At 44.7% G+C, this 22684-nt stretch overlaps 1 protein-coding gene across 1 annotated transcript in view; it reads left to right on the top strand.

The window, feature by feature from the left end:
* Positions 1-20515, top strand: part of ccdc92ba (coiled-coil domain containing 92Ba) — a 67819-nt gene extending 47304 nt beyond the window's left edge. The window contains exon 3 of the mRNA XM_070858061.1: positions 19767-20515. Coding sequence (XP_070714162.1) covers positions 19767-20515 — 749 coding nt within the window. The remainder of the gene's footprint in view (positions 1-19766) is intronic.
* The last annotated feature ends 2169 nt before the right edge of the window (positions 20516-22684 follow it).

The raw sequence follows: 22684 nt of genomic DNA, 5'->3' as shown, positions 1-22684 counted from the left end.
TACAGCGATGGGGAGGGACGAGGGATTTGAAAATAAGGATGAGAATTTTGAAATCAAGGTGTTGCTTAACCGGAAACCAATAGAACGCCATAGGAACAAGAGGCACAATGTTCATAGTATCAAAAAGAAAAGCCTTTGTGAATAACTTCTCATTCTCATTAAATGGGTTTACGTGCAGGATTTCACCACAAACAAACAGAAGAAATAGTTCCCCACCAAACCTCGTGGCTGCTAATAACAAGCGTCAGCTTGGCTCACTGGCAGCACTCTTGCCTCAGAGTCAGACGGTTGTGGGTTCAAGCCCCAGTCCAGGGACTTAAAAGCACAAATTCTAGTCCAACACTCCTGAGGGAGTTCTGCATTTTCAGGAGGTACTGTCTTGTGGCCGAGCGTTTCGCTGGGCTTACACACTGGCTTTCGAAAGCAAGTGCTCCACTTGGAACTCCTTCACGGCAAACGAGCCAAAGGTGGGCAATGGAAACATTACAAGGACACCCTCATAGCCTATCTGATGAAGTGCAACATCCCCACTGACATCTGGGAGTCCCTGGCCAAAGACCGCCCTAAGTGGAGGAAGTGCATCCGGGAGGGCGCTGAGCACCTCGAGTCTCATTGCCGAGAGCATGCAGAAATCGAGCGCAGGCAGCGGAAAGAATGTACAGCAAACCTGTCCCACCCTCCCTTACCCTCAACGACTATCTGTCCCACCTGTGACAGAGACTGTGGTTCTCATATTGGACTGTTCAGCCACCCAAGGACTCACGTTAAGAGTGGAAGCAAGTCTTCCTCGATTCCGAGGGACTGCCTATGATGACGATGACACTGGCTTTACACTTCTGCAGCCCAGGTTCAAATTCAACCCAGAGAGATGGGACTCCAGTCTCAGGGGAATGTGAAGATCCCATGTGAAGTGCGTCTGGGCAATCTCTATCCAGTTCCTATTGGGTATGAGCCGACAACATAAATTACCCCCAATTCACTTGGGTAGACTAGTATAGGAAAAAATAATATACTGGTACAACTGGGAGAGAATGTCTGTGGTTTTGGCAGAGGCATGATGTTTTGACACAGTACAAGGAGATTTACTGTGTGTCTGGCTGTGTGACATCTGACCAGAGTGTTCCATTGCCTCAGCAGTAACATCCATCACCTTGAAGAGTACCAAAAAAACTGTCACACTGTGGCCTATTCATCTTTTTGATGTAAGCATTTCATGAAACATTGGCAGTTGATTTTGTGTCATTTTCTAAATAGCTGAATGCTACACAGACTGATGTTTTTTTTTAAATTGCAGTCTGACTGAGTAATCATTCACTCTTCACAACAAATTGTTACAGCATTGTAGAATCCTTTCTGGGAGGTTGTAGCTTTCTAGAGAGATAATTTCACCCAAGGTCTCAGCACTATGGTGTGCCTGCTGTGTACTTATTTTAGGAAGTACAGGTGCAGGGTCGAGAATTCGGAAGCCTCGGGACCGAGGCCCTTCCGGATTCCAGACTTTCGATCATCTTTCTGACATCACGAATCCAGAAACATTCGAGCCCAGGTTCGGGTATTTCCGGATTTCGGAACGTCAGAAAGGGGGGAGGGGTCCCCGCCGAAGGGGAGGTGTTCAGGGGGCGGCGGGGGGGGGAGGTGTTGGGGTGGGGCCCCTGCAATGGAGGAGGTGTTGGGGCGGGGCCCCTGCAATGGAGGAGGTGTTGGGGCGGGCTGGCAAGGAGGCCCCGAGGCAAGGGCAGCGGTAGCGAGCGGAGGTGAGGTGAGCAGCGGCAAGGGCCCCTGAGGTCGGCAGGATCGGCGGGTCTGGATATTCCGGACAACCCTGCCACCGATCGGTCTGGAGTCCATATTCCGGATCTTCGACGCTGCACCTGTATTCAGTTTGTTTTTCTATCTCTCTAATCTCCTCCAGCCCCACAACACCAACGCCACCCCCCCTACCCGAGATGTCTTCACGCCTCTAATTCTGCCCTCTTGAGCATCCCTGATTATAATCGTTCCACCATTGGTGGCTGAGCCTTGTGTTGCCTCAGCCCCAAGCTCTGGAACTCCCTCCCTAAACCTCTCTCTCCTCCTTCACGACGCTCCTTAAAACCTACCACTTTGAACAAGTTTTTTGGTCACCTGCGCTAATTTCTCCTTATACGGCTCAGTGTCAAATTTTTCATTTCATAATACTCCTGTGAAGCGCTGTGGGATGTTTCTCTATGTTAAAGGCGCTATATAAATACAATTTTTTTTTTTGGAACATACTTAGCATTCTATAATCTAGTCATAAGTAACGATCGCCCTCATGAAGTTATATGCACACTGCATTCTCATCGTCTTCGAGTTCAGAATTGGTTGCAAGTACGGACTGAATTCGTTAGTAATCATTGAGTTACACCTAATTTTATATCACAGAAACAGGCCATTCAGCCCAACAGGTCTGTGCCGGTGGTGATGCTCCATACGAGCCTCCTCCCACCTTACTTCATCTCACCCCATCAACATATCTTTGAGTAATTGGCTTTTAGTCATCAACTTTTAGGGAACTGATTTGCCTCTTCGTGTCAAGTAAAGCTTGCGGCCCTGGGTTCAGAGGAACCGTTACTAAACGTGGCCCCTTCTTCCCCAGTCAACACGGTCAGGGTGGATGACCAGCTGGGAAAAAGAATTGCCAAGTGCTCCGATTGGGAAGAAGCACCAAAGCAAACCTTCAGTGGTGATTCCAGCAGAGAAGAACCTCAGTCCCTGTGGCGAAGGTGATGGATGGACGTGCCTGTGACTTTAAGACACTCAAGACACCAACCATGGGCTCACTGGTAGCACTCTAACCTCTGAGTCATAAGGCCGCGGGTTTAAGCCTCATTTCAGGGCTTGAACACGCAACAAAAGGCCGACACTGCAGTGCAGTACTGAGGGAGGGCTGCACAGTCGGAGGTGCCGACTTTTGGATGAGAGATTAAACAGAGGCCCTGCCTCCCCTCTTGGCATTTTTCAAAGAAGGACAGAAGCGTTTCCCCCCGGTGTCCTGACCAATATTTATCCCTAAACCAACATCATTAAAATAGTTTATCTGGTCATTTATCTCCATTGCTATTAAACCAAGGCCCCGTCTTCCCTCTCAGGTGGATGTAAAAGATCCCATGGCACTATTTCAAAGAAGAGCAGGGGAGTTAGCCCCGGTGTCCTGGCCAATATTTAATCGCTCAATCAACATTAAAAAAACAAATTATCTGGTCATCATCAGTTGCGCAAGTTGGCTGCCATGTTTCCTACATTACAACAGTGACTACACTCCAAAAGTACTTCATTGGTTGTAAAGTGCTTTGAGATGTCCAGTGATCATGAAAGGGCCTATATAAATGCAAGTCTTTCTTTCTATTTGTCAGACCTTACTGTGCGCAAATTGGCTGCCGCGTTTCCCTATATTACAACACTGACGCCACTTCATCGGCTTAGAAGCACTTTGGGTCATTTTGAGTTTGTGAAAGTCAATTTTTTTGAGAGTTTGTTCTTTCTTACACTTGGAATCGGCCTGTGGAGTTGCTGAGTGTGTTTACCAATTCATACCAAATTAGAGAGAGCTTATGTCCCATATGCACCCACCCACAAAGAACTGGACTGAAACTGCCTGAACTCATCCTGAATAGATGAGCTAAAATTGCCTGATTTTGATTATAAGAGGGTGGGGGGGGCGGGGGTGGTGATGGTGGAGAGAGAAAATTTTGCATTGATGTAGTGCCTTTCACATCCTTAAGATGTCCCTGAGTGCATCGCAGCCAATTAATTGCTTTCAAAGTGAAATCACTATTGTTTTGGAGGCTAATGCAGCAGCCAGTTCGTGCACAGCAAGCTCCCACAAATGGCAAATTATATGAATGACCACATAATGTTTTTGATGGTGTTGGTTGATAAATAACTGTTGGCCAGGATTCCCATAAAATTGCCTGTGCGTTTTGGAATAGTGTCCTAGGATCATTTGCATGCATCTAAGCAGGCAGACAGGACCATGCCTTCCGAAAGACACAGCTTCTGGCAATACAGTACTTCCTCAGCACTGTGCTGAAGCGTCAGCCTGGATTATGTGCTCAAGTCCATAGTGGGGCTTGAACCTATAATCTTCTGACTCAGACCAGAATGCAATCAAAGAGCCACCCAAACACTACCTATGCAAAAAAACAGAAACTCAGTCCCCTCAAGAGGTTAATTTCAATATACTCAATGAATACTCAATGAATACTCAATGAATACTCAATGAATACTCAATGAATACTCAATGAATACTCAATGAATACTCAATGAATACTCAATGAATAGAGGGCACAGTACAGAAGAGCTAAATTCCAGAATTATTGGGGTTTACAATAATTCCATCAGTAGAGCTAAAATGGAGTATCGGTTGTCACGGCATAGCAGGACACTGAAACAATGAGCCCCATTACATTAAACATGTAGAACAAATGTAGATCGAAAATCCAGGCTGACACCCCAGTGCAGTGCTGAGGGAGCACTGCACTGTCGGAGGTACCCCCTTTTGGATGAGATGTTAAACCGAGGCCCCGTCTGCTCTCTCAGGTGGATGTAAAAGATCCCATGGCACTATTTAGAAAAGCAGGGGAGTTATACCCGGTGTGCTGACCAATATTTATCCCTCAACCAACATTGCTAAAACAGATTATCTGGTCATTACCACATTGTTGTTTATGGGAGCTTGCTATGCGCAAATTGTCTGCTGTGTTTCCCACATTACAACAGTGACTACACTCCAAAAGTAGTTCGTTGGCTGTAAAGCGCTTCAGGAAGTCCGGTGGTCGGGAAAGTGTTTCTTTCTAACAGTGTGCAAGTACAACAATGATGCTTATTGAAACCAGGTTTTTGTGGCACCTCATTTTACAAATAGTTGATTGCTTTTTTTAAATATTCGTTCACGGGATGTAGGCGTCGCTGGACAGGCCAGCATTTATTGCCCAAGCGTAATTGCCCTCGAGAAGGTAGTGATGAACCACCTTAAAACTGAGTGGCTTGCTAGGCCATTTCAGAGGGCAGTTAAGAGCCAACCACATTGCAATGGGTCTGGAGTCACATATAGGCCAGACCGGGTAAGGGCAGCAGATTTCCTTCCCTAAAGGACATTAGTGAACCAGATGGGTTTTAATGAAAATACGGTAGTTTTTTTTTTTAACGGCTACCATTACTGATATTTCCCGTATTAGACAGTTCAATCACCTGAGAACTCACTTTTGGAGTGGAAGCAAGTCTTCCTCGATTTCGAGGGACTGCCTATGATGATGATTCCAGGTTTGTTTAATTAACTGAATTTAAATTCCCCCAGCTGCCATGGTGCAGGCCTCTGGATTATTGGTCCAGTAACGTAACCCCTGTGCTACCGTACCTTATTCAGTAACCCACAACTAAGGAAATTCCAATTACTACTAGTCCCTCACCACCCCACCCCCAAATCCTGAGAGTCAGGCCGATTATCTGGCCACCCGCTGTCACAGGAGCTCTCTCTGACCTTCAGATGGATGCGCTGAGTTCCCATCATTTGATCAGGCCGCTGAGTCCCAGTGCAGGGGATCACTTTCGCACTTTGGCGAGGATCTGAAAAGCGGATTTAGCAGAGACGCTCACTCACTTATATTTTAATAACGCTGTCTTATGCTCATATCCTTGCAAGTTTGGTTGGTCTTTTTTTTTTTAAAAAGAGCGACAGTAAAAAATGTTAATCTTCAAAGTAAAAATGACACAGTAATTATTTTCCAGTTATAATTGGATAATCAACCAGTGAATATTAGTGCTTTTCATTGCATGTTGTGATGGGATCAACGTTATGATGCACGTCTTCAACTTAGGCAGTATTAAAATGTCAAAAGAATCTGCCCTTATTTAACACGTCGGGTAAAATTCTGTCAATTATTATGTTATTAAAAATGGCATCTTACATTAGGTTATTTATCTGTTTTACCAACTTGTCCTTGGTGAAAGTTAGTGGAGCGAGGAACTGAATCTCATTCAAATTGTGGAATGCCTTTACACCCTGGGCCTCCTCTTCCTCCCACCTCGACAGGCTTTCAAAAGACAAATTGGCAACATATAACCACTCATCCTCATTTTATCTGGTCTTCGAGCCTACTCTTTTTAATCTTGGTGTCCTTCTCCTGGATCAGTAATTCCCAAACGGTGTTACGCATACCCCAGGGGTACATGACACTTCTCTGGGTGGGATACACAGGAGAAATTGTCTAATGGTGGATTTTATTTATCACTTATTGCATTTTTATAATAGGTTACTCAGGCGAAGATTTATAAAACTGCAGGAATGGGTTATATAAGTAGTTAATTTACTTCAAGATACACCAATGAGAACACATATTCAATAACGTACAGAGAACTCGCCTCCGATCACCGTACACTACAGCATGCTTTCAGTTGCCCAGCAACCGTCCAACCGAAAACCTGTTTGCTGGTAGCGCTGCTCGGGTAGCTGGTAGATCTGGAAGTGGGTACACAAGAAGTTGATATGTAACCATGAGGATACACCTAAGATTTGAGAGTCTTAAGCCAATTATAGCAAGATACAAGGAAGTGCAGGGAAATGGAATAAGAGTAATCTTTTTAAGGAGGGATATACTTGCATTGGAAGTAGTTCAGAGAAGGTGCACAAGGTTGATTCCAGAAATGAAGGGGTTGTCTTATGAGGAAAGGTTGAGTAGGTTGGGCCTAAACTCATTGGAGTTTAGAAGAATGAGGGGTGATCTTATTGAAACGTATCAGATTCTGAGGGGCTGTGACAGGGTAGATGCAGAGAGGATGTTTCCCCTTGTGGGGGAATCTCAAACTAGGGGGCATAGTTTCAGAACAAGGGGTTGCCCATTTAAAACAGAAATGAGGAGGAATTTCTTCTCTAAGGGTCGTGAATCTTTGGAATTCTCTACCCCAGAGAGCTGTGGAGACTGTGAGAATGTGAAAAAGGATTGCGAAAGTGGTAGATGGCTAGAGAAGGTAGCAAAAGGATGGAGATAGGGAATCATGGGTAAATGGCTGACCAAAGATGTCAAGCTGTGATAACTACAATGTCAGCACAAAAAGGGGTTACTCAGACGAGTTACGCGAAAAAGCAAAAGTTAGACATGAGTCAGACGAGGGGCTGCTATATCCAGCCATGAAATGGGGAAATGCTATGAAAATCAAAACAATAAACACATCCCTGGAGCCCGCCCTATTTGGAGAGTTGTTAGCCTGCAATTGGGTATGCTATGGGGGAAATCGACCAATGATTGTATAAACTGAGTGTCACTCAAATGTGTTCTGCTGTAACAATGTATAAGTGTTGAGCTTTTGTACTGTTACGAGACTTGTCAGGAGAAAGGTGGACAGGCTCGAATCGAGAGAGTGTTCCCTTTATCTTAACAGGTCCCGGCCGGAGAATCTCTAATAAGGGTCTTATGTTGCTAAGACTAAAAGTGTTCGTGTGTCAGTGAATTCGCTGAAACAGATTGAAGGGAAAAGAATCCAGTATCTACAACTGAGTCATTGAATATATTTAAGCTGGAGATAGACAAATTTTTGAACGATAGGGGAGTGAGGGGTTATGTGGAGCGGGCAGGGAACTGGAGTTGAGGCCAAGATCAGATCTTATTGAATGGCGGAGCAGGCTCGAGGGACCAAATGGCCTACTCCTGCTCCTATTTCTTATGCTCTTATGTTATGTAAATAACTCCAGTTGAAGAGCTAGTAGCAGCACAGGCCCAATGGGCCTCCTCTTGCATTGTACCAGTTCCCTTCTCAATGACATTGTAGTTCCTGGATCAATAGCAATAAAGCATTCCTGTCTTGTGTGTGAAAAAAAAATGGAAATTTCCCCTTTGTTATTCCAAGAATAATCCCAAATCTACGATCCTTTGTTACTGATTTGCCAACCAGTGGAAACAACCTTTCAGCGTGTCAGCCGTGGCTCAGTGGGTAGCATACTCGCCTCAGAGTCAGAAGGTTTGTGGGTTCAAGTCCCACTCCAGAGACTTGAGCACAAAAATCTAGGCTGACACTTCAGGGCAGTGCTGAGGGAGTGCTGTACTGTCAGAGGTGCTGTCTTTCGGATGAGACGTTAAACCGAAGCCCCGTCTGCCCTCTCAGGTGGATGCTAGAGATCCCATGACACTATTGTAAAAAGAACAGGAAATTATCCCCGGTATCCTGGCCTCAATCAGCCTTAGTAAATTATCACATCGCTGTCTGTGGGAGCTTGCTGTGCAACAAAAAGCCCCTTTTTTTTGGAAACAATCTTATCACCATAACCGTTCTTATTTCTGGCATCATTCTAGTGAATCTTCATTGCAGCCTTTCTGTGACTTTAATATCCTGGCTTCTAGGTGAAAACAAATCACTTGGCCAATGCTTAGGACGAAAAAAGGGTCACACTGTAGTGCAGCATTAATCAACAGAAATGAGATGAAAAAATCGCTGTTTTCATGTGGTCAGACTTTTCTTGTCCAGGATTCCAAATACTTTGAAAGAATCGGCGCTGCCTTCGATGGGCCGAATGGCCTTCTGTGCTGTATTATTCCATGATTCTATAATTTCCCCATGAATAAACCAATTATGCTAATATATTTCAAAATCTCTCGCACTAATCCTCGCTGCGTGGGATCACTCCAATGCTCCAGCAGGGAATTAAATTTCATCCGACTCCAAATATTTTACTGTCGTACAACAGCACCCGAAACGCATTACCCATGTCAAGCTCAGGGGTTTACTCGTCAAACAGCCCACACAGCAAACAATGCCACAAGAACACAACATTCTCCTCTCAAATACTGCAACATCTCCACTACTCCATCCCCCCCTGTTGATTTTAGGTCTTAAAAAGGTTGACAATTACAATAGCAATACATTAAAAAGCTTTAAAGAAAAAAAACATCGAGCCCTAATTAACTCCCTTCGGTGCAGTACTGAAAGAATGCTGCATTGTCAGAGGTGCTGGACCTCCATTGACCCAGATCTCTTTCAATATGATCTTTAGCTAACTTGACATTATTTGTAGTACTTCTGCCACATTTCAGGATTTATTGACCATTTTTCCACAGAAAAGCAACATACATTCCCTTAAAAAAAAGTCACCTAGCTGAAAGATGGATAATATGCGAAATAAAAATTATTTTCCCTAGAAAGTAAACAATTTGTTAACTTGTCTGGGTGGTCAAAAAACCAAACGCCCATTGCATTGGAAAATCATTTAATCTCCATCTATCTATAAAGAGGGAAATAAAAAAAAGGAGGTTTTTTGAAACAGAAAGGCTGTGAGGGCTTTCGCTGAGGCAAAGAGGCTGTAAATGGTCGAGGATCGTTGGAGGCATCTTGTTTACTTCAAGTAAGACGACCCACTGATGTGGGGTAGTGTGGCATTCTCTTTAGTTTGTATTACGTGTCGATAGATTGTAAAGATTGAATGAAGCGAGTCCAATTACGACCGCTGTTCAGTGTGTTCACGCGACTGTGAAATAAATCAATTTCATGATTCTCATCAACCCTCGTCTCGACAAGCGATTACTTGGTTTGCTTGTGGAGTGTTTGGAGAAGCACTTTCATAAAAGAAACGAATAACCAGTCCAGAGCACACACAGATGCTATTGTACGTCTCTGAATTGCTGCATCAAACAAATAGGTTTAGGGCAGTGTGAATCAACTCCCCAAAAAGAAAGACATTCAGACCGTTCATAGGAATGATCGACACCGATGAACGCAAGATGGCCTCTATGGCAAATCCAAATTTGTAACCGCTCAAGTCGCCTATTTTTTGCCTTCTTATTTGCTGTACTTTACACTGTTCCACAATAAATGTAATTGTTTCATACACTTACCCGATTCTCCTGGTTGGGGGAGGAGGCATTCTGGTGAGCAATGTGCAAGGACGGAAAATGGGAACAAAAAACCAAAACAAATTCCCAGTTTTTAAACCTGTTTAAAGATGTTCCATTCTCATAAGAACACAAGAGCATAAGAATTAGGAACAGGAGTAGGCCATCTAGCCCCTCGAGCCTGCTCCGCCATTCAATAAGATCATGGCTGATCTGGCCGTGGACTCAGCTCCACTTACCCGCCCGCTCCCCAAAACCCTTAATTCCCTTGGGGAGACTTCCACTTTCATTTTTTTATTAATTTTGTTCATAGGATGCGAGCGTGGCGGCAAGGCCAGCATTTATTGCCCATCCCTAATTGCCCTCGAGACAGTGGTGGTGGTGGTGAGCCGCCATCTTTGTAGCAGTTTGGTACTACGGAGGGGCTCGTTAGGCCGTTTCAGAGGGCAGTTAAGAGTCAACCACATTGCTGTTGGTCTGGAGTCAAATATAGGCCAGACCAGGTAAGGACGGCAGATTTCCTTTCCTAAAGAGGACATTAGTGAACCAGATGGGTTTTTACGACAATCATGGTGAGGGCTCGTTAGGCCGTTTCAGAGGGCAGTTAAGAGTCAACCACATTGCTGTTGGTCTGGAGTCACATATAGGCCAGACCGGGTAAGGACGGCAGATTTCCTTTCCTAAAGAGGACATTAGTGAACCAGATGTGTTTTTACGACAATCATGGTCACCATCACGGAGACCAGCTTTTTATTCCAGATTAAATTTAAATTCCCCAGCTACCGTGGTGGGATTTGAACTCCTGTCTCCCGGATCATTAGTCCAGGCCTCTGGATTACCAGTCCAGCAACATAACCACTATGGTTGTAATCTACCAAAATCCCCTGGATTCTAGAGCAGTCCCAGCGCATTGGAAAACCGCAAATGTAATGCCCCTATTTAAAAAAGGAGGCAGACAAAAAGCAGGAAACTATAGATCAGTTAGCCTAACATCTGTCGTTGGGAAAATGCTGGAGTCCATTATGAAGGAAGCAGTAGCGGGACATTTGGAAAAGCATGATTCAATCAAGCAGAGTCAGCATGATTTTATGAAAGGGGAAATCATGTTTGACAAATTTGCTGGAGTTCTTTAAGGATGTAACGAGCAGGGTGGATAAGGGGGAACCAGTGGATATGGTGTATTTGGATTTCCAGAAGGCATTCGATAAGGTGCCACATAAAAGGTTACTGCACAAGATAAAAGCTCACGGGGTTGGGGGTAATATAGGGACCGAGTGTAACGTAGCCAAGTTTGCTGATGATACAAAGATGGGTGGGAAAGCAAATTGTGAGAAGGACACAAAAAATCTGCAAAGGAATATAGATAGCTAAGTGAGCGGTCAAAAATTTGGCAAATTGATTATAATGTGGGAAAATGTGAGGTTATCCACGTTGGTAGAAAAAAAAAATAGAAGCGCAAATTATAATTTAAATGGAGAAAAATTGCAAAGTGCTACAGTACAGAGAGACCTGGGGGTCCTTGTACATGAAACATAAAAAGTTAGTATGCAGGTACAGCAAGTAATCAGGAAGGCAAATGGAATGTTGGCCTTTATTGCAACGGGGCTAGAGTATAAAAGCAGAGAAGTCCTGCTACAACTGTACAGGATATTGGTGAGGCCACACCTGGAGTACTGCATACAGTTTTGGTCTCCGTATTTACGAAAGGATATACTTGCATTGGAGGCTGTTCAGAGAAGGTTCACTAGGTTGATTCCGGAGATGAGGGGGTTGACTTAGGAAGATAGGTTGAGCCTATACTCATTGGAGTTCAGATGAATGAGAGGTGATCTTATTGAAACTTAAGATAATGAGGGGGCTCGACAAGATGGATGCAGAGAGTATATTTCCATTCATAGGAGAAACTAAAACTAGGGGACATAGTCTTAGAATAAGGGGCCACTCATTTAAAACTGAAATGAAGAGAAATTTCTTCTTTCAGAGGGTTGTAAATCTGTGGAATTCTCTGCCCGAGAGAGCTGTGGAGGCTGGGTCATTGAGTATATTTAAGGCGGAGATAGACAGATTTTTGAGCGATAAGGGAGTAAAGGGTTATGGGGAGTGGGCAGGGAAGTGGAGCTGAGTCCATCAGATCAGCCATGATCTTATTGAATGACGGAGCAGGCTCGAGGGGCCAGGTGGCCTACTCCTTCCTGCTCCTATTTCTTAAGTTCTTATGTTCTACCATTTATCTGGGCCCCCCACCCCACCCCCACCACCTATAATGATGTGCTAGACCTTCACTCAGTGCCTCTGGAATAGGGAACTTACACCTGGGGTTCACTGAAGCCTATCACTATGGTAACTGCTCTGATGTCCCACACGTTTCCTCAAAATCTCTTATTCAAACCAAAAAAAATCTTTCAATTAAGTTTGGCAAAACAGGCAAGATTGAGAAATAACAATTGTGCCAGTGAGAGTAACCGCTTGTGACACGGCACTATCTATCCTGCTGCAGTCTCATCATTCTTTCAGTACATTACAATTATGCTGTTCGTAATAAACTTCTTGTAATGGGACCTCGGTGTTGTCAGCCTCATAGTAATTGCTCATTAACTGGATTCACTGACTGTCCCAACATTAGTTTACATGTTTCCATTATATCAGCTGCTTATTCCGTGGGGACATGAGCCATTGATTAGTCATTCAATCTTAATACACGGCCCTACTTTTACAAACAAATCTTAAATTCAATTACATGAAAATGTACAATTACCCAAGACATGAAGGGTGGGGAAGGGGTTGATCAATCGGAATATTTTAATCCCCCAACAAGCAGGGGTGGGGATTTAGAAATGGAGGCACTGAAATCCGTAGATCAACAGAATGGCATCTTGGATATACTTTTTCATAGAATCAGAGATTTTCAGCACAGAAGGAGGCCATTCGGCCCATCGTGTCCACGCCAGCCGACCAACAGCTATCCAGTCTAATCCCATTTTCCAACTCTTGGTCCGTAGCCCTGTAGGTTACGGCACTTCAACTGCGTATCCAAGTACTTTTTAAATGCAATGAGGGTTTCTGCCTCTACCACCCTTTCAGGCATTGGGTTCCAGACTCCCACCACCCTCTGGGTGAAAAGAAGTTCTCCTCACCTCCCCTATAATCCTTACTTTAATGTCTTTAAATCAATGTCTCTCTGCGAAGGGAAACAGGTTTTTCCCACCACTCTTATCTAGCCCACTCAGTTTTTTACATCTCAATCAAGTCTCCCCTCAGCCTCCTCTGTTCCAAAGAAAACAACCCCAGCCTATCCAAACTTTCCTCAGTTAAAATTCTCCAGTCCTGGCAACATCCTCGTAAATCTCCTCTGTACCCTCTCCAATGCAATCACATCTTTCCTGTCATACGGTGACCAGAACTGTCCAAAGTAATCTAGCTGTGGCCCAAGTAATGTTTTATACAGTTCAAGCATAACCTATCTGGTCTTATATTCTACACCTCAGCTAATAAAGGAAAGTATTCCATATGCCTTCTTAACCACCTTATCTACCTGTCCCGCTACCTTCAGGGATATATGGACATGCACTCCAAGGTCCCTCTGTTCCTCTACATTTCTCAGTATCCTACCATTTATTGTGTATTCCCTTGCCTTGTTAGCCCTCCCCAAATGCATTACCTCACACTTCTCCAGATTGAATTCCAGTTGCCACTTTTCAGCCCACCTGACCAGTCCATTGATATCTTCCTGCCGTCTACAGCTTCCTTCCTCACTATCAACCACACGGCCAATTTTTGTATCATCTGCAAACTTCTTAATCATGCCCCCTACATTAAAGTCTAAATCATTGATGCATACCACAAAAATCAAAGGGCCTAGTTATTACTGATCAATTCTGCTGACTGTGACCTATGGGGCACATCGGCAAAACAGTGTATTGATCATCAGAAATGCTGTAACAATTTTTTTTTTAAACCAGGAATGGGTCACAGTGCCATTATCCATCAGTGGGAGTTGGTAGAATTCGAACAGCCACTGCAAACTGACACACTTCTGCCTCATTTAAAATCTCTAAATGTGACAGATTCACTTTTTTTTCCCAAATGGTATTAGGTGGAAGTCAGACATTATAAGCCAGTGGAAATCCTTTGTGGTGACTGAGTGGCTCAACCATTGGTGGTCGTGCCTTGTGTTGCCTAGGCCCCAAGCTCTGGAATTCCCTCCCTAAACCTCCCCGCCTCTCTTTCCACCTTAAGACGCTCCTTAAAACCTACCTCTTTGATCAAGCTTTTGGTCACCTGCCTTAATTTCTTCCTTTGTGGCTCGGTGTCAAATTTATCTGTTTTGTCTTATAACACTGCTGTGAAGCGCCTTGGGATGTTTTGCTACGTAAAGGCGCTATATAAATACAAGTTATTATTTTTGTTTTCTGGGTAATACAAATCTTCAACAACAGTAGAACAATTAGTTCAGGCATATCTATCGGTTAGAGTTAATTCCGGAGTTTCCTCATTAATAAGCACGACACCTCGAAAGGAGGAATGAAAAACTAAAATTGGATTCCCGAGATCATTGAATTCTCATTACATTTTGATACTTCATTATCTGCTTGAGGATTAATGCAAGTTCAGGGAAACTGTCACCCGGGCAGAGCCAGTGGATTCCTGCTTCAGAATCCATTGCATTTATTCAGCAATTCAAGACAAGAAGCGAAAAGGTCACAGTGTGTCCTGTCCTCTCTGCCATTTCTAACGGCTTTTACTCATCGTGTGACCTTGGAGCTCATTACAAAATGACACCAAAACAGATTTAAAGTGAATTCCTCCTTATTTAGTTAAGCGCATTTAACAACCTTTTAATCAATGCGACCAGGCCAACATCCCCAACATTGAAGCACTGACCACACTTGATCAGCTCCGCTGGGCAGGCCACATTGTTCGCATGCCAGACACGAGACTCCCAAAGCAAGCGCTCTACTCGGAACTCCTTCGCGGCAAACGAGCCAAAGGTGGGCAACAGAAACGTTACAAGGACACCCTCAAAGCCTCCCTGATAAAGTGCAACGTCCCCACTGACACCTGGGAGTCCCTGGCCAAAGGCCGCCCTAAGTGGAGGAAGTGCATCCGGGAGGGCGCTGAGCATCTCGAGTCTCATCGCCGAGAGCGTGCAGAAACCAAGCGCAGGCAGCGGAAAGAGCGTGCGGCAAACTAGTCCCACCCTCCCTTTCCCTCAACGACTATCTGTCCCACCTGTGACAGAGTCTGTGGCTCTCGTATTGGACTGTTCAGCCACCTAAGAACTCATGTTAAGAGTGGAAGCAAGTCTTCCTTGATTCAGAGGGACTGCCTATGATGATGATGAATCAATTTGTACTTCTGGTGGCTTGTGCTCCCAGTTGGGTGCAACTGTGTCAGTGTTTTAAAAAATGTAAAGAATTTGCATTTATATAGTGCCTTTTGTGACCTCGGGAGTACGAAGGCGCTTTACAGCCAGTGACGTGAGTTTTGAAATGTCGTCACTGCTATAATGCAAAGTTGGAGTGTTACTCAATAATATGACCCCCGACACCACTTGTGGCCCATCTCCCTCTCACCTGCAGCCCTGCCACTTCATATCCCCTGGGCCTCAAGTCATAAGTGACCACCTCTGCGACATTGTTGGTGCTGGAATTTAGAGTAAGGGACTGAGGAATCTCATCTTAACAGAAAAGTATTTTGTTGATTTCTGTTAATGGGCTCTATGAGGTACAGTACTGAACTATACCTGCATACAAGATTGGTTGAAGACACACAGAGCCAAGGAGATGGGTGATACATTGAGTATAGTGCAATGTCTTCTTACTGCTGAGATCGGCTCTGAATGCAGTCCAAGATAATGGAATCATAGGAGTGATTACAGCACGGAAGGAGGCCATTCGGCCCGTCGAGCCCATACCGGCTCTCTGCCAGAGCACTTTAGCTAGTCCCACTCTCCCGCGCTATCCCCGTAGTCCTGCAAATATTTTTCTTTCCGGTACTTATCCAATTCTCTTTTGACAGTCACAATTGAGTCTGCCTCCACCACCCTTTCAGGCCGTGCATTCCAGATCCTAACCACTCGCTGCGTAAAAAAGTTTTCCCTCATGTCGCCTTTGGTTCTTTTGCCAATCACCTTAACTCAGTGTCTCGACCCTTCCGCCAATGGGAAGTCTCTCTCTATCTACTCTGTCCAGTCCCCTCATGATTTTGAACAAATCTCCTCTCAATCTTCTTCGCTCTAAGGAGATCAACCCCAGTTTCTCCAGTCTATCCACATCCCTGGAACCATTCTTGAAAATCTTTTCTGCACCCTCTCCAAGGCCTTCACGTTCTTCCTAAAGTGCGGTGTCCAGAATTGGACACAATACTCCAATTGTGGCCGAACCAGTGTTTTATAAAGATTCATTATAACTTCCTTGCTTTTGTTCGCTATGCCTCTATTTATGAAGCCCAGGATCCCATATGCTTTTTTAACCACATTCTAAACCTGACTTGCCACGTTCAATGATTTGTGCACATATACACCTGGTCTCGCTGTCCATGCACCCACTTTAAGATTGTACCCCTTAGTTTATATTGCCTCTCCTCATTCTTCCTACTTTTCTATGTTAAATTTCATCTGCCATATGTCTGCCCATTCCACCAGCCTGTCTATGTCCTCTTGAAGCCTATCATTATCCTCCTCACTGTTCACTATACTTCTAAGTTTTGTGTCATGGTAAATTTTGAAATTGTGTCCTGTACTCCCAAGTCTAAGTCATTCATATATATGATCATCATCGGCAGTCCCTCAAAATTGAGGAAGACTTGCTTCCACTCTAAAAGTGAGTTCTCAGGTGACTATACAGTCCAATACGAGAATTACAGTCTCTGTCACAGGTGGGACAGACAGTCGTTGTAGGAAAGGGTGGGTGGGGAAATCTGGTTTGCCGCACACTCCTTCCGCTGCCTGCGCTTATTTAATGCATGCTCGCGGCGACGAGACTCGAGTTGCTCAACGTCCTCTCGGATGCTCTTCCTCTACTTAGGGCGGTCTTTGGCTAGAGAATCCCAGGTGTCGATGTTCATATTTGTGAAGAAAAGCAGTGGTCCTAGTATCGACCCCTGGGGAATCCCACCGTGTACCTTCCTCCAGTCTGAAAAACAACCCTACTCTCTGTTTCCTGTCACATAGCCAATTTCGTATCCATTCTGCCACTGTCCCATAATAATACCTGGATTTATATAGCCCCTCATCCCATTGAAATGTCTGAAAGCAGTTCACACAGTGAATTATCTTTTGAGATGCAGTGCATGTTATTTAGATAAACACGGCAGTTATTTTGTACCAGCCAGCAGCAATGCAATAAATTACAAGTCAACTCAAATTCTCAACCTTCCATGGTGGGATTTGAACTCAATGTTCTCTGGATTATTAGCCCATTAACATAACCACTATGTATGTCTCTGTGTTTGTGTCTCTATGTCTGTCTCTCTCTCTCTCCTTAATAGACGGAATATACCATTAAATGATTATTTAAATAGTTATTCAAAATGCAAAGCAGAAACATTACAATAACAATATGAAATATAACAATCACTAACAAAGTTTTCCCTCTCAAATCACTTCTCACTCACCAGACTTCCGGTTTCCACACCCTCAATCATGTGACCATTTCCTGCCTTACTACTGGCCAGCCTTTTTTGAGTGCATCATTATATTTTCCATTTCTTGTTCAAACAGTTAATAATGTTGACATTAACTACAGTAATGGGATATTGTACACAAAAAAATTAAACTCTAAGCTAAATTACAACAAAAATATTAGCAGCGAAGAATGATCTCTGACATTCAAAAGTGGCAGGAATGACCTTTGAACTGACAAACTTTCCCACAACATACAAATAGACCCCGATGAGTTTGAACAGTCTCAACCCAGTTTACAGCCCAAATGTAGTGTATGGGATTGCTGACCACAGCTAAATGTACTGAACTGCTTTTGAATGTACAGTACAAATTTTTATATGAATAAAGTATATTTTGAAATTTTTTAAAAAGTTTACAGCCCAAGCTTGCCTGCAATTTGACAATCTCACTTCAAGATGCCACACGGATGACTAGAATAGAAATTAGAAAAAAAATCGTACTGGTGCAGTGAGAGGGATGTTCTTCCTAGATTGTGGCTAAGGCATCTTGCTGATGCAATGTAGAGGGAGCTTTACTCTGCATCTAATCTGCGCTGTCCCTGACCTGGTGTTTGTAGGTGCTGACACTGGTTAATAAAAGAGGATAAGGTTTCCACTCTCCAGCTTGCAAATCTCAACTTATCCTGCCCCTTAACCATAACACTGCTCTCATCCCTTTAAACTAGCATGCATTATTTCTGAAATTAAAAACAGAAAATGCTGGAAATACTCCTCAGCGGGTCAGGCAGCATCTGTGGAGAGAGAAACAGAGTTAACGTTTCAGGTCGATGACCTTTCATCAGGGTCAGATTTGTCCAGATTTCCAGCACCTGCAGTATTTTGCTTTTGTATTAATGCATTATTTCTGGTTCCCTCTATAATAGATAAAATAAGAACATAAGAAATAGGAGCAGGAGTAGGCCATTCGGCCCCTCGAGCCTGCTCTGCCACTCAATAAGATCATGGCTGATCTTTTACCTCAACTCCACTTTCCTGCAAAATCCCTCTGCAACATGACCCTGGCGAGAACACTCTTTAATTCGGCCATCTTGAGCAGACCTGGGAACATCGTTATTATGACACTATTCAGAAGATTCAGTATCCATGGCAACGCAGCTCTTTGTCTTTGGATGTCAGGAATATAAAAAAATGTTTAAAAAGACAGATTATTAAACAAAAAGAAAAATGTCCCCGGAGGGCTCAGTGAGCGAATGGATTGCGAGGTTTGTTACACATCAACTCAGATCAAGGCGGTCCCGGACTTGAGCCCTGGTCTATATTCAGTTAGCTGACCTTGCTCAGGAAAGTGGTCAGGGTCCTACAGTTGACTTCCCTGGGCACGGGAGTTTGAGCATGGGCTCTGGCTTTGACTTACTGTCCATTGGCCCCGATGGGAAAGATATGAGTGTGGGTGTCATGGGAGAATATGTTCAGGCATGATCGCAATGTGACCCCGCCTCTCCCTCGCCGCCCCCCCCCCCCCCCGGTCAACCCCACCCCAACCCAACCCAAACACGCTCCTGAAACTGAAAGATGCTTAAGGGGAGATTTAGTAGAGGTGTTCAAAATCACAATGGGTTTATATAGAATAAATAAGGAGAAATTGTTTCCATTGGCAGGAGGGTCAGTAACCAGAGGATCCAGATTGAAGATAATTGCCAATTGACCCAGAAAGGAGATTTTTTTTTACGCAGCAAGCTGTTATGATCTGCAATGCTCTGCCTGAAAGGGTGGTGGGACCAGATTCAGTAGTAACTTTCAAAAGGGAATTGGATATAGACGTGAAAAGGAAACATTTGCACTGCCATGGGGAAAGAGTGCAGGAGTGGGACTAATTGGAGCGCTCTTTCAAAGGGCTGGCAGATGCACAGTAGGCTGAATGGTCTCCTTCTCTGCTCTGTAAAGAGCAGACACTTGGGTGAGATACTGGAGGGCTGTAAAATTGTGCTCCAGGATGAGTACAGGTCTTCAGATGTTGAGAGAGAAAAATAGAGGGGGGGTTTTTTGGAGGAGGAGGTGCACCATCTGGGTGTGGGCCGGCCAAAGTAATGGTTAAATATAAAGAATGGGGTCATCAGCCAAGATTGCCTTCTCTGGGAACTCCATGGGTTGGCATTCATGGTCATAGAGAGGGCCAGGGCCCAAACATGACTTTTTCCCACAGGAGACTGAGCGAGGGGTGTTACGCGGTTTAAAACATCTTGAAAGGAGCCTGTTCCTAGTGTTGTTCAGTGTTAAATCGAGCTCTCCTTATTTCCTTTGCAGACGACTGTGAGCAGCAGGAGGACTTTGCCCCTATCGAGGCACAAATCAGAGAGAGGGAGCTACAAAACGCAGCACTGAGGAAAGAACTCCGCCACAAGGAGGCCCTGATAACGGCGCTGGAGGGCAGCATGAGGAGGAGGGAGCGGCTGTTCCTGGAGGAGCTCAAGAGACGGAGTCACAGGATGGCCGTCCTGAACAGCGAATTGCAGAAGCAGTCCGAGACTGCGGCCCATCTCTCGTTTCAGCTGCACAGCGTCAAACAGAGACTAATTAACTCCAGGCAAGGCAACCGGCCTTCGGACAAGCCTTCCGACAAAGCTATCCCCACGTCTCCCGTCTACACGTCCATCTCGCTGAAAAGGAACCATAAAGTACACTCCAAAATGGCCGACCTCATCTGCGTCGACAGGGCCGTGGGGACAGACTCGGCTCGGCAAAGGCGAGTGGCGGGTTGGGAGGAACTGGACCCCATGCCCGACCCTGCCCTTTTCCTACAGGCCAGGTGGCAACATGGCCAGCGGCAGAGCCAGGCCACCGCTTTGGCTGCCCCCGTCGTCAGCCAAGGGTGCAGACTCGAGAGCGGCGACCGACTCGCCGCGGCCTCACCGACGCCCAGAACTGTGCCAGTGGCGAGCTCAAAGTGCTCGAACGTTCTGGCGCCGCCCGCGGAGACCGAGATTCCCCTCACCGACGAGGAGAACACTGCCGGCGACGATTCGCAAAAGGGGCGGGAGGGTTTTCGAAAATAGAGCCGCATTTTGTTGCGGGTTTTCAAGGTTAGCAATCGGTTAAAAGACAGAACTTACATTGATACGGCGCCTGGTCATGTCAGAAATGTCCCAGGCAATGAATTTTCAAATCGATTTAACATTCGATTTAAAACACTTGGAACAGGTTCCTTTCAAGAAGATGTTTTAAGCCGCGAGCTCCGTCTCCATTAGTCCCATCACATAGACAGGATAAGCTGTCATGTTTGGGCCCCGGCCCTCTTTTATGTGTAGGTAAATACAGCAGGCCTCGTGCACAAAGCAAAGCCTCACAGGACAGCAATAGGGTGAATGGCCAGTTACTCTTCACCTGCAGCCGCCTGTCTTTATACAGTACAGTGAGACCACACTGCATTAATCTCAAACCCACCCCCCCCCCCAACCCCAGCCTGGATCGGACTAAACCATGACATGGAAAAGCAGCCTATCTAAAGTGAAGGAGAGCGCTGGCAAATTTTACAGAGCCTCCTTGTTAACTAGCGTCAGGATCATCAGAGAGATTTATTAAAATAAATCAACGGGTGACACTATTTTATAACACATCTTTGAAAATATTACATTTATCCAAACAATGTATGAAGAATCTCGCTCCAATATTACAAAAACTCTCGGTATGAACACACCTCCTGTACATCACACTTCAGACATCCCTCTGATGCAGATCGCTTCGACACACTTGAAAACATGCAAAGCAATAAAAGCAATTGTGTAGAACATGCAGAAAACACGAGACACAAAATATGACCTATGTATGATCTCACGCGGTGTTTACTTAACACCAATTGGGCTTTGAAGCCTTAAAGGGACACACACCTACACTTTACCAGGGGGACAATGTTTCTGGCCTTGCAAAGCAATTCATCTGATTTACCCGAAGGGTCATGAGAGATTTACAAGTCTGAATATAAAACCCTTGCATCCTGCACACGGTTTGCCCATAACCTTCCAAACATCACCTTCCCAATGTCGCAGCCCAGACGTCACATGTTGTTTCTGATACAAAACTGTCTTTAAAAATCCCCAGGTGCTTCTGGCCTGGATCTTGTGAATTACAAACATTTTCCAATCCTGAACAAAGAACAATTAGACTCTTCTTACTGACCAATAATTAGCTGTTAGAACCTTAAAGGGACATGGGTTCCCCTTTAGCAGCAGACGGTGCATTTTATAGTGTCAGCTGTGGCTCAAGGGGCAGCACTCTCGCCTCTGAGTCAGAAGGTTGTGGGTTCAAGTCCCACTTCAGGGACTTGAGCACAAAAGAAATCTAGGCTGATACACGCAGTGCTGAGGGGAGTGCTGCACTGTTGGAGATGCTGTCTTTTGGATGAGACATTAAACCAAGGCCTCATCTACTCTCTCAAGTGGATGTAAAAGATCCCATGGCACTATTTCGAAGAAGAGGAGGGGAGTTATCCCCGGTGCCCTAGTCAATATTTATTCCTCAATCATCATAACAAAAAAAACAGATTATCTGGTCATTATCACATTGTTGTTTGTGGGAGCTTGCTGTGCATAAATTGGCTGCCGCATTTCCTACATTACAACAGTGACTACATTTCAAAAGTACTTTATTGGCTGTAAAGTACTTTGAGACTTCCGGTGGTTGTAAAAGGCGCTATGTGTTTTTTAAAGTGTTATACCCCCCCCCCCACCAGCCCTGCTTAGCAGCAGACTAATACACAGTGCACTTTATGGATGAACAGTTCTGTAGTTATAACACATCCAACTTACTGCAGTCAATGCCTCAAGAGATCGGCCAGAAATGATATACAGGTAATTCATTCAAATTTCCTCAAAATAAATAAGACTTCACGGTTTACTTAAAGCAAGACTTGCATTATAAAGCGCCTTTCATGACCTCAGGATGTCCCAATGTAATGGAGCAGCCAATTTGCATGCAGCAAGCCCCCACAATGATCAGATAATCTGTTTTTGTTGATTTGAGATATAACTATTGGCCAGGACACCATATAACTCCCCTACCCTTCTTCGAAATAATGCCATGCATCTTTTACATCCATCTGAGAGGGTAGATGGGGCCTCAGTTTAACATCTCATCCAAAAAGGAAAAAAAATTGCAGGGCTATGGGGAAAGGGCAAGAGGAGCAGGACTAGCTGAAGTGCTCTTGCAAAGAGCCAGCACGGGCTCGA

Source organism: Pristiophorus japonicus, chromosome 16, assembly GCF_044704955.1.
Source record: "Pristiophorus japonicus isolate sPriJap1 chromosome 16, sPriJap1.hap1, whole genome shotgun sequence".
Classification (NCBI taxonomy): Eukaryota; Metazoa; Chordata; class Chondrichthyes; family Pristiophoridae; genus Pristiophorus; species Pristiophorus japonicus.
The sequence above is the reverse complement of the archived record's forward strand: the minus strand, read 5'-3'. Positions and strand labels throughout refer to the sequence as shown.